Here is a 12995-nt window from a genome sequence, read left to right as displayed (position 1 = left end):
CTCATGAGGGAGGGGGGAGCGGGGAGGGAGGGGAAAAATGAGGACCTAAAGTCGGGGGTTTAAGTGGAGAGAAAATGTTTTGAGAATGATGTACAAATGTGCTTTACACAATTGATGTGTGTATAGATTGCGATAACAGTTGTATGAGCCCCTAATAAAATGTTTAAAAAAACAAGTCAAATCCAAAAAAAAAATTATATACATGTATTTCTAAGACATAACCCTCATGGACAAAGAAAAAATTTTGAACGACAAAGCTACAAATTAGATGGAGAAGTAATTAACATAAGACCTCACTGATCCAAGAAAGCTCATTCTTACGCTGGCAACAGGGAAAACCAAACAGCCTGACTTACAGAAAAGAACTTCTAACAACTCAGGAACTGGTAGCACTGAACCAAGCCCACTGCCATCAAGTTGATGCTGACTCAGAGAGACCCTATGTGGGATTCATGGGAATAAATCTTTATGGGAGCAGACAATCTCAGCTTGTCTCAGAGAGCAGTTGTTAAATTTGAACCGGCAACCTTAAGGTTAACAACCCAATGCTGAACCCACACAGGCACTAAGGCTCCTTTAAACTAGAGGTAAAAATAGGGCTAAAAACAGGACTGGCTGAAAGTCTGTTTAAGAGAGGTTAAATCCTCACCAAGAAAGGGCGTTTACCTGAGGGTACAAAAAGACTGTTCCACAGCTGGTCTCCCCCAAATATACATATGTCAGACCTAGGGCACTGTTTGCAACGAATGGTAAATGATTGCCAAGTTATCTCCCTGAAGACACCAGCCTTCCACAGGAAGCAGACACCATTGTTTCTCCCACAACAGGTGGGGCTCACTCCCTGCTGTTAGGGATAGTGGGTTGCTTCCCCTGAAAGCTTAGACTATATCAAGTCTCCAGCTCAAGGGTGACCATATTGAGACTGGAGTCCACCCTTCTTGTCACATGTGTACCCTTAGTCCCTCCCTTTCCTATTACATGTACACACCTAGCTCATCCCCTTCCTGGTATGCTTACGCCTATTGTACAGCCTTTTCCTGTGATGTGTATGCCTAGTGTACAACCCTTCCTGTGACATCTTTACCTGTAATTAGGGGCATGCAGGCCCCCACAGATATATAAGCCTAGGTTAGTAATAAGTCTTGCTCGCTCCTGCCCTCCCGGCTCCTACCTCCACGTGTACCACCAAGAGGAACTGAGATGAGCATGCTACTATGAAATGTGTCTGACTTCATTTTACTCTCTCTCCTATTTCTCTGACTTTATGATAATCTTTATGTATATTTTAACTGTACAACTGCACTTTCTGAACCTGTGATAGTGTGAGGGGTGGACTATCCCCCATAATTACCCTCTCAAAAGAGACAACTACAAGAAAGCTTTCAGAATATTTGTGTAAAATGGAATTAAAAGATAACAGAATTTTCACACCAAATTAATGATGTCCCCTTCTAAGAGTCACACTGAAGAAGCCAGACACAAATGAGCGTGAAATACGATGCTAAAAATAAGGTGCTGAAGCGAAAATATATGTACACATTATCCCAGAAAGCAAAGCAAAACTGCTAAGATAAAAAATTTGTAAAGATAAGAAAATTCCTGGGCCAGTTCATAAAATATGTAAATGATAATCAGAAGAAATCTATATAATAATGTACTCTAAACACTGCTTGAGAACTACAAAATTGGTTTCCAGATTGAATACCAGCCCTGCACCAAGCATACCAAGAAATACAGGAAGAGGAGGGAAAAGAAACCACAGAGCACATTCAGTAGATGAAAGTCTAGCGATAGGTCTGTGACACCAGAGGAGCACAAGGCAGAGTTCTGAGCTTTCCAGCGCACAAGCCAGGTCAACTGGAGTGCCTTCGGGCAGAAGGCTCACTTTCGGAGTGGGTTGCCTCCAGGCACTTACAAGGGTAGCTAAGTACGCTGACTCACAGAGCAAGAGCTGAGCACCTTCAGGCTGAGGTGTACAGCAAAATGGTGCACTCTTTAGGCATTTATAATGGGTGCTAATGGAGTATGGAGTTTGTAACATCACCAAAGCTGGGAAAAGGTCAAGGGCCATGTGGCTAAGAGGCTGAAAACCAAAAAGAAGTATGCATGAGGGAACAGCTGAGAGTAAGTGCTCTTAACTGGAAGTTCAGAACTGCTAATTCCTGATTCTGTTAACTTCCTTAATAAACCCCCTAATTGAGAGAATCTGTAAGCTGTGTGGCAACTGCAATGAATTAGCAAGTCCAGCTGTGACATACACAGAGTGCAGGAGGAGGGAGAGCTGGTATCAAGACTGGTAAAGAAAGTGCGAGGATGGAGTTATTATGTCTAACCTCCACCTCATAGAAACTGGCCTTTGACATTGGGCGTCCACTCTAGTACTCCCTCAATGCAAGAATGCTTTCATCTCTTAAACTGGCATTCCATGATGCTCACCTTCATGACATGATTGCTGAAGACAAAGCAGGTGCATAAGCAAATGTGGTGAAGAAAGCTGATGGTGCCCAGCTATCAATAGATGTAGCATCTGGGGTCTTAATGGCTTGAAGATAAACAAGCGGACATCTAGCTGAGAAGCAACAAAACCCACATGAAAGAAGCACACCAACCCGTGTGATCACAAGATGTTGATAGGATCAGTACCAGGCATCAAAGTACAAAAAATCATATCATGGTGCATGAGGGGGAGTACAGATTGGGGACCCAAAACCCATCTGTAGGCAACTAGAAATCCCCTTACAGAAGGTTCGTGGGGAGGAGACGAGCCAGTCCGGGTGCAGTATAGCAACGATGAAACATACAACTTTCCTCTAGTTCTTTAATGCTTCCTCCCCCCCACTATCATGATCCCAATTCTACCTTTCAAATCTGGCTAGACCAGAGCATGTATACTGGTACAAATAAAGAGGTGGAAACACAGGGAATCCAGGACAGATAAACCCCTCAGGACCAATAAAGGGAGTAGAGATACCAGGAAGAGAAGAGGGAACCGATCGCAATGATGTACATATAACCCCCTCCCTGGGGGAGGGACAATAGAAAAGTGGATGAAGGGACACATCGGATAGTGTAAGACATGAAAAAATAATGATAATTCATAAATTATCAAGGGTTTGTGAAGGAGGGAGGGGAAAAAATGAGGAGTTGATACCAAGGGCTCAAATAGAAAGAAAATGTGTTAAGAATGATGATGGCAACAAATGTGCTTGACCCAATGAACATATGTATGGATTGTAAGCCCCCATTATAATGATTAAAAAAAAAAAAAAAAAAAGCAATTGGCCTTAGGCTGATGTTTATGAAGTCAAATGTCACCCAAACCATTCTTACAGTTCCCGGTTAAAATTTAGAGGGCGTATAATACATCTAAATATTGAAACACTTAAAATTGAAGAGTGGGGGATTAAGCTATTAATAAATACATAGAAAACTAAGCAAATAAAAGCCTAAGGACTTCAGGGAAAATAAATTGTATAAGAAATTAAACATCTTCTTACCACCATCAAGTAAATTCTGACTCATGCAACCCTACAGGACAGGGTAGAAATGCCCCTGTCGGCTTCCAAGACTATAACTCTTTTCGGGAGTAAGAAGCCTCATTTTCTCCTTGAAGCAGTTTCAAACTGCTGACCTGGGGTTAGCAACCCAACATATAACCACTACAAAACCAGCGCCGCTTAACATTCCTACAAATCTCGGGGGGGAAATTTTTTAAAATCATTTCACTGGGGGCTCATACAGCTCTTATCACAATCCATCCATCCATCCATTGTGTCAAGCACATTTGCACATTTGCTGCCATTATCATTCTCAGAACATTTGCTTTCTACCTGAGCCCTTGATTTTTTTCTCTCCCTCCCCGCAAATCTGAAAATTTTATATAAATTTTAAAATTAGAAAATGTTGATAATGTACACAGTCACAACTACAAATCCCAAACTACATACATTGCATGCAGTAAGAAATAGTTTTTTGTGGTTTTTTTCCGAGACAAAGTCCAGGAAAGAAACACTAGTGTAGAGCTTAATTTCTGTAATTCACCAGCTTTCTTCACCATGATTTGGTGGTGACAATCTCAAAATTTACAACAAATACAATATGTTTGCTTTACCTGTGATGATTCATCCTTAGCTTCTTGGAAGCGTTCAGCTATAAAAATGTTGTAAGCTGAGCGAGGTCTTTTTGGTTTTCCAAGCATTGATAGCTCCTGCATCACAAAAATAGAAGAATCAGATATGGCTTTGATATCCATGAGATGTCATTTTAATTATGGAAACTTTAGTCACTACTATACAGTATAGAATATTCCTGAAAGTGAATACTATGATCTTGTATAAAATACATGATTATAAAGTCAGAATTACTTAGCAATGCTGTTTTGAAAATTGTAACATACTTTAACATACTGATACAGAAATTATTTTCATAGTTTCCATTAACTGTATTAAAAACAGAAACTTTGAATAGACGCTTGTCTCCTGACAACCCCACGTAGTACAGAGTAAAACTAGTCCAAAGGGTTTTCTTGGCTGTATCTTTACAAAAGGAGCCCTGCTGGCACACAGAGCTGAGAGCTTCACTGCTAACTAACAGAATGGCAGCTCACACCCAGCAGTGGCCGGGGGAGAAAGACCTGGAGATCCACAGAAACTATCCCAAGAAAATCTTTTGGAGCAGGTCCACTGTCATAATGGGCCAGGAGTCAAAATCCACTCAACACCTAACACCAACACAATCTTTATAGAAGATGGCCAGGTCTTCTGCAATACTGATTGGTGGGTTAAAACCACCATCCTTAAGTCACAGTATCTGCTCACTGCCATCAAGTCACCTCCAACTCACAGTGACCATCTACGGAGTTTTCAACTGTAAACTCTACAGACGCGGATTGCCTCATCTTTCTCCTGCAGAGCAGCTGGTCTGTTTAAGCACCAATCTTGCATTAAAAGTCCAGCACTTAAACTTAACCCAACAGCATCACCCAACTTAGTAGTCTAAACCTGCGGTTCTCAACCTGTGGGTTGTGACCCCTGGGGAGGGGGGGTGTCAAACAACCCTTTCACAGGGGTCACCTAATACCATCAGAAAACACATTATTTCCGATGGTCTTAGGAACGGAGACACCGTTCCTCTATCCATCTCCAGGCAGGTCCACCCACATGCAGATATGCCCATATATGAGTATCTCGCGTGAAGACTGTTAGCCATGCTACGCCATGCTTCAAGACAAAATTTCATTTATTTGTCATTAGAAATAACTATTTCACAATATATAATTACACATTCTCTTTGTGATTAATCACTATGCTTTAATTATGTACAATTTGTAACAATGAAAATATATCCTGCATATCAGATATTTACATTACGATTCATAACAGTAACAAACTTACAGTTATGAAGTAGCAACAACAATAATTTTATGGTCGGGGGTCACCACAACATGAGGAACTGTATTAAAGGGTCGCGGCATTAGGATGGTTGAGAACCACTGGTCTAAACTGTGCCATCCAAAACCCTTTCAACAGGTTTACCACACATATTTACAAAATCCTTTTTTAAGCGATAGTTAGCCCAGTTTCATTCCTGAAGGGGACTATGACCCACACAGCACAACCAAGCATCTCTCACCCCATTCCCTTCCCAGCTCGTCTCTCAACCTTTAAACCACAATATGTGTGTTTTTATTATTCCTAACTAGGTACCAAAAGGAGAAAACATGGAAAAGAATACAAGTGTCCCTTGTTACATAGAGCTTTTTAGTTCCTGGATTCAAGTGATGAAGGATGTGGCATTATCCCATGCAATTTTGTTTCTGAATAGACAGTGAAGAGTAGCTAATTTACAAAATTCTGTAGATTTTAATGATTATCTATGGTCAATGACAATTCCAACTTGAATACTGATAAAAGCTGACTCTTCCCATATAAATTCAGGGTTTCTGATTTTCATCTAGAGATTATTTCCATCTTCCTGGACCTCTCATTATTTAATAAAATCATTGTAGAGTCCACGTACTTTACGATTTAAACAATTTCCCAGTTGTTTCTTCTACAGTTTCTAGTTGCCACACTTCTCAGCTACCTTTGAAATATGAGAGTACAATTCCAAAAGGGGAGTGTGAATATACAGAGAAACTCCTAGCATCTGCCCCCAGTCCTCATCGTTGGTCCCTTCTCTTCTTAGCACTTTATGTGAGCACTAAAGCATCATTTTATTAATCTTTTATTAATTGGGTCAGCAGTCCTAGTGCTATGACATAACTCAGGGAGAGCTATCATGGAATCCCCTATTCAAGGCTGGCATTAATTCTAATATTCATTTTACATAATACAGAATAAACTACCAAGTTGATGCCCTCAGAACTAATACTATTTCCTTAAGAAAGGGTGGTCTAACTTTCAAGTAATAAAGTTATTTGAATTAACATCTTGCTGTTAGCTATCGTAAAGTCAATTCTGGCTCAGAGATGCCATGCTTTGTACTAGTACAGGATTTTCCTGAATATAGTATTACAGGAACAGATGCTCAGTCTGGTTTTTCACTTAAGAGTTTTTGCATAGGTTCAAGCCACCAACCTTTCCACTGATGGTGGAATGCTTAATTGTTTTTGCAACTAGCGAATAAACAAACCAAACCCAGTGCTTCAATTCAATTCCAACTCATAGCAGTCCGATCAGACAGAAGTGAACTGCGCCTTTGGCTTAATCTTCACAGCAGACCGTCTCGCTCACCTTTCCCCCGCAGAGCGCATGGCTGGGGAGTTCTAGTTACCCTGTGGTCACAGCCCGACTCACAGTCCGCCACAGCAGCAGGGGGCGCCTTAGGGACACGTCTCAAAACAAACACACCACACCTACGGCCACCCTATTGATTCCAACTCGTAACAATCTTAGTGTGTCCCAGGCTATTGACCTTTATGGAAGCAGATGGCCTCTTTCTCTCCCAGAGTTGCTGTTGGGTTTGACCCACAGATCTTGAGGTTAACAGTTCAGTACTTAACAGCACAGTTACAAAATGGTCAGTTACAATATGGTTACATCCAAATGTAGCAACAGAAGTATACAAGGAAAATTCAAAGGCAAGAGGCCTTACCCTGTTTCCCCGAAAATAAGACAGTGTCTTATATTAATTTTTGCTCCCAAAGAGGCGCTAGGTCTAATTTTCAGGGGATGTCTTGTTTTTCCATGAAGAAGAATACAGTACACATCTATTGTTTATTGTTTTATTAAAAGAGACCTCGCACTTCCTGTCTGCTCTGGCAGCGCTGCGGCCAACAGTGAGCTGCGTGGTGGCGCCCTCCGCTATGGTCCAGAGTCCAGAGTTACGGTAGCTTCAGGGGGAGGGGGGGCTTATTTTCGGGGAGGTCTTATTTTCAGGGGATGCCTTATATTTCAGCGAGAGGCAAAACTGTAAGTAGGTCTTATTTTCAGGGGATGTCTTACTTTCGGGGAAACACGGTAGGAGCAGAGGTTAAGGGAAAAAAAGGTCCCATTTTTGCCTAACTAAATACACTTACTGACATTCTACCACTTATCCACAAATAAAGATAAATCTAATCCCCAAACCATACAAATTTCGACTCACAGGCACAGTATATGAACATGTCAACACTCACTCTCTTTTTCATTAATGCTTTCTTTTTTAAACGTCTTTGCATGACTTCTTTCTCCATTGTTAAAATTTGGTTTGGAGTTAACTGTTCTTGAATTCTGTTTATCTCTTCTTTGTAGGCCTCCCAGTCAGCCCTGTAAGCATCTTCATAGAGCTGTAAATGAAAAAGAGTTAAGAGGTCCACAAACAGCTGTTGACAAATTTAACATAGCACACCTGTTAGAGACAGATAATAAACATTTCAAGTAAATGAAACCACAAGACAGAAAACATGAGTTGGCATCACATGCATGTGGATTAAAAAACATGCTTGTTTCCCATATGCATGCTAAGCATGGTAAAACTCTAGCCATTAGTCTTCAATGTCAATTTGCTGACAATCTTTGACCTCCACCCCCAAAATCCACATTCTCATCATTTATAAGGATTGTAAATTATAATTTTCCTTTGCAGAAAATAGATGTTAAAAAATATATATGAAGTCTGGGCGATCTGGTCCCTTAAAGACATCATTATCCCTAACCACGCGGGTCAGCAATGTTAAAGACCTATGTGCTCACCGACCAGTGAAATCAAAGTGAGTCCAGAAATAAACCTACACATCTATAGGCAACTCTTGAATAAGGGTACCAAGTTCATTTGTGGAGAGAGTGTCCTCAATAAAAGGTGCTGGGAAAATTGTATTTTCAAATGCAGAAAAACATAATGGGATCCATTCTTCATACTACACACAAAATGAAAATAAAAAATGAGGAGGACCTAAATGTACAAACAAAAACTATAACAATTTAAAAAGTAATTGCAGGAGCAATGCTGCCAAGCCTGGCTTGTAACAATGATTAAGTAGTAGAAATAACTAAGGTAAAAAGAGAAAAGGCAAAATAAATGGGACCTATAAAAATTCTAAACTTTTCACCAGAAGAACTTTACCAAGAGAGTGAAAAAACTAGCTATCAATTGAGAGATATCTTGAGAAGCCATATATCCAATTAAGAATCCAATTAACTAAAAGATACATAAAATTTTGACAACAACAAAAACATAATCCTAAAATGGGCAAAGGACTTGAATATATCTTTCAGTAGGAGGAAATTCACAAAACACATAAAAGATGCTCAATGTCAATACCCAATGGAGCAGTGCAAATTAAAACCAAATGAGACACCATTTCACTAAGGTAGAAAAAAGCAGAAAGCAAACAATAACAATTAAAAAAGCAAACAATCACCAGAGATATGCTGGAATTGTAACCCATATCCATTACTGGTAGGAATGTAAAATATATAGCCACTGTGGAAGAGGATTATAGTTCTTCAAAAAACTAAAAAACAGATCTACTGTGACTCAACAATTCCACTCTAAGACTTGACAGCAAAGACTCAGCAATGTGTTATCTGCAATACCCTAATCGGGCTGGTTTCTGTGCAACAGTATCCATAATAACCTAGCCATCCATCCCTAGATAAATGGACAAAGTGTGGTACATACACACAAAAAGAAAAATGACATTTTAAAGTTCTAAGTTCAAGAACTTACACTTCCTGCAACCAACAGTTTCAAAACATTTTCTTTCTTCTTGAACGCTTTGATATCAGCTCCCCTTTAAAACCCTCCCTCCTCCACCCTACTCCCCTGGAGCCCGTATTATGATAAATTACCATTATCTTACACCATCTAATAATCTGCTCACCCACAATTCTGTCATTCTTTCTCGAGTGGGATTGTACAGTCAACATTGCTATCAGCTCCCCCACTCCCTGTACCCTCAGGGAATCATTACTCCCTTTACTGTTTCTGAAGGGTTATCACTCATGCATCCAAAGATCTTAATTATACAAATGAACAGATAGGTCTGACAAGATTAATGAAGCAAAACAAAGACCATAAAAGTGGATGATATATTAAAAGAACTAGAGGACAGTTATGTGTTTCATCAGTGCTATACCGCACCCAGGCTATATCATCCTTCCCATGTGGCCCTTCTGTGAGGGACGTCCAACTACCTTACAGGTGGGTTTTAGGTCTCCACTTTGTCCACGCTCCTTCATGCCAATTTGGTTGTTTTTGAACTGTTACCTATTCCCGTGGATGCCTCATGATCACACAGGTTTGTGCTTCTTCCATGTGGGATTTGTTGCTTTCCTGCTAGATGGCCGCTTGTTTAACTTCAAGCCTTTACGACCCCAGATGCTATCTTTTAATAGGCAGGCACCATAAGCTTTCTTCACATTTGCTTATGCACCCATTTTGTCTTTAACAATTATGTAGGGAAGATGAGTATCACAGTGCCACATTATTAGAACAAACCATTCTTGTAAAGTAAGGTTTAAGTAGAGGCCCAAAGTCTATCTGCTTTCTTGTTGTATTTATACACACACACCTATCTTTATATATTACATATATATGTACATATATATTTACATATCTTTATATATTTACATACATTAAATATCTAAAAATTACATATTTAGATACCTATATATGTAATTTTTACTTTCTTCTTTTTCTTTCCTCCTGTCCCACTATCATATTTACCCATCCTCACCTCTCAGTAATTCCTCTCAGATTCATTTCAATTGATCAAACACGACCAGGAATGCTACACCATCGTCACTGTCAATTTGAGCAAGTTCATGAACTTTGTGAAACCGCCTCAAACAAGGGAATACTGCCCAGCCAGTAGGAGAATGGAATTTTTCATACACGTTACAATGTGGGTAAAGTTTAAATAAGTTATGTTAACTGAAATACAGAAATCACCCAAGTACAAATAACGGACGCCTCATTTATATAAGACAAGAAAAGGCCAGTTCGAGGCCAGTTTACTAGCAGCCGCCAGGGGGGCGAGAGGGGAGAGAAGGAAAAATATCCGTTATGGATACCGAGTTATGCTTGATGGTGATAGGGACACTGCACTGACTGAGGCTTCAGAGCTAATTATAACAAGTACTGTCAATGAATTACAGAAGATCGAATTGGTAAAGGTGTATGACAGACATAGTTATAATAATGACAAAGAAAAGCTGCTGTTGAGGTTTCTTATTTACAACCAGAAATATCCTTGGTTTGGAAGTTTAGAATCATGATATCCTAGGACATCCACTAGTTGGCCTAAGAATATATTTAGAGTGTGTCTGGTTTATCTTCTAGCTCAGGGGTCAGAAAACTATAGCTTGCGAGCCACATGCAGCTCTTTTGGTACGTACTTGTGGTTCTGAAATAAAACTGGAAAAAAAGTAAAGGACATTATTCCAATAATGGTGATTTCATTTGTTGGTAAAATGTTTATGGCTCCTGAATAATTGTTAAATTGTTCTGAGAGACAGAACTGGCTCTTTCGTCTCAAAAGTTTACCGCCCCCTGCTCTAGCTTGCTATATAGCGCTTGAGGTATTAAAAGCTTGCAAGTGACCATCTAAAGTACCATAACAAAGGAAGGAGTCAAGAATAGCAGGATGAAATAGAAGGTGTGACTAATTACCTCCATAAGCAAATGTCCCCTATGCCATAAGACTAGAAGTAGATGGTACCTGGCTGTTCATTACTAACCATTTTGATCAAAGATCTCATAGAAGAATCCTGATCATGTGGAGAAAAATGCAGTACAGACCTCAAATTCTCCTGGACTCCAGATTTCCCGGAGCCATGGAGGCTGGATGAACCCCTAAAACTATTGTTCTGAAATCATCGGTAAGCCTTAAGTCAAAAATACCCCTTGAAGTCTTGAAACCGAACAGTTTAGCTAAGCAAGTAAAAAAATCTGCTCTGAACTTTATGCTTATTTAAGAACTATTCATATGAGATCAAATTGACAGAGCAACCTGAATGATTTGAAAAGATCCTTGAGAGAGAGCGAGTTAATGGTATCAGGGGAGAAAGTGAAGGTGAACAGGTATATGATAAACCAAGAAAGTGAAGGTGAGAACAGCTGCACACCTTAAAGAATGTCACTGAACTGTATACATGGATGAACAGTTGAACAGGTATATGATTTGCATATAATCTCCACAAAGACCCCCAAACCAATGTGGTTACCTTTTTCTCTGAATCAGGAAGTTCCCTCCATATCTGGGCGATTTTTTTAATTAGCTCTGAGTTTTTCGCATCTATGGATTGAAATAAAATAGTGGGGGAAAGTCACAATTTCATCTGTCTCAAGATTCATTTCTGAAGACTTCCAAGAAAATAATCTCCACAAGCAGCTTATACTAGAGATTTCTATAGCACGCACAACTTTATACTATGATTGAACGTTTTGCTCTCAACTGTCGCTGCCATTGAGTCCATACAGACTCATAACTCCCCCTGTGGGTTTCAGAGACTGTAACTGTTTACCAGAATAGAACACCATCTTTCTCCCACAGAGAGGCTGGTAGTTTCAAACTGCAGAACTAGCAGATCACAGCCCAATGCGTAACCACTGCACCACCAGGGCTCCACTACCTTATATCCCAAAGTAACATCCCCACAGCCATTTTAAGAATTCAACAAATAGCCTACGTGGTCATCTCTTTTAAGTAACATAAGACAAAAGTTATTTTCCCTTGCAAAGCTCATAAAATTAACAGTAATTTGCATGCTGCTTTATTACCTGCAAAGCACTTTTCCATTAAGTTATTTCATGCAGCTTCATTACCTTTCTTCCCTAAAGCAGACAAGGAGCTAAGCAAGAATGGAGTAACTCACCAGCGGTCTTCTAGGGCAACTAGACCCAAATCTCAGGTTTTCATTCTCCTCACAGGAAACCTGCCATCTACATGCAGCTATCTTAAAAAATCTTTACGAGTTCTCAACTATATTTAAAGCATCTCAATTTAGAGGCTTTCTATACCCTTAAAGAGTTAGTCTAGAAACCCACAGGGGCAGTTCTATCCTGTCCTATCGGGTCTCTGTGAGTCAGAATGGATTGGACAGCAGGCAGAAAGACACGCTCAAACTCACTGCCATCGAGCTGATCCTTAGCCATACTCTCTTGTGCAGACCACACAAAACTGACTAAATGACGGGATGGATGTTTCTGCAGCCACGGGATGCTTTGGGTGAGTGCAAATCAGGGGTGTGGTTTAAATGCTTCGCATCCTTTGCAACTGCACAGGCACAGCTCACTTTATTGTGCTTCCCTTTACTGCGCTTTGCAGATACGGCTTTTTTTTTTTTTAAACAAATTGAAGCTTCGTGACAATTCTGCTTCAACCAAGTATCTTGGCGCCATTTTTCCAACAGCGTGTGCTCACTTTGTGTCTCCTTGTCACATTTTGTTAATTTCTCACTGCTTTGGTATCTAACTTTCCTATACTCTGGAAAACCAACAAACAAGTATGACTTGGCTTTATTGGTTTTATTTTGTTCTAGGTTCACACCTACTGTATTTCCTAGTTACAG

General features: G+C 40.0%; 1 protein-coding gene across 1 annotated transcript in view; it reads right to left on the bottom strand.

The window, feature by feature from the left end:
* The window catches only part of TFAM (transcription factor A, mitochondrial), a 23535-nt gene that overhangs the window by 9627 nt on the left and 913 nt on the right, over positions 1-12995 (bottom strand). Inside the window, exons 3-5 of the mRNA XM_004701371.2 lie at positions 11649-11719; positions 7619-7768; positions 4112-4207 (exon numbers count right to left, since the gene is read on the bottom strand). Coding sequence (XP_004701428.1) covers positions 4112-4207; positions 7619-7768; positions 11649-11719 — 317 coding nt within the window. The remainder of the gene's footprint in view (positions 1-4111; positions 4208-7618; positions 7769-11648; positions 11720-12995) is intronic.

Source organism: Echinops telfairi, unplaced genomic scaffold (genome assembly GCF_000313985.2).
Source record: "Echinops telfairi isolate 266 unplaced genomic scaffold, ASM31398v2 ScPeMD7_70;HRSCAF=299, whole genome shotgun sequence".
Classification (NCBI taxonomy): domain Eukaryota; kingdom Metazoa; phylum Chordata; class Mammalia; order Afrosoricida; family Tenrecidae; genus Echinops; species Echinops telfairi.
Note: the sequence above shows the minus strand (reverse complement) of the source record. Positions and strands in the feature narration are given on the sequence as shown.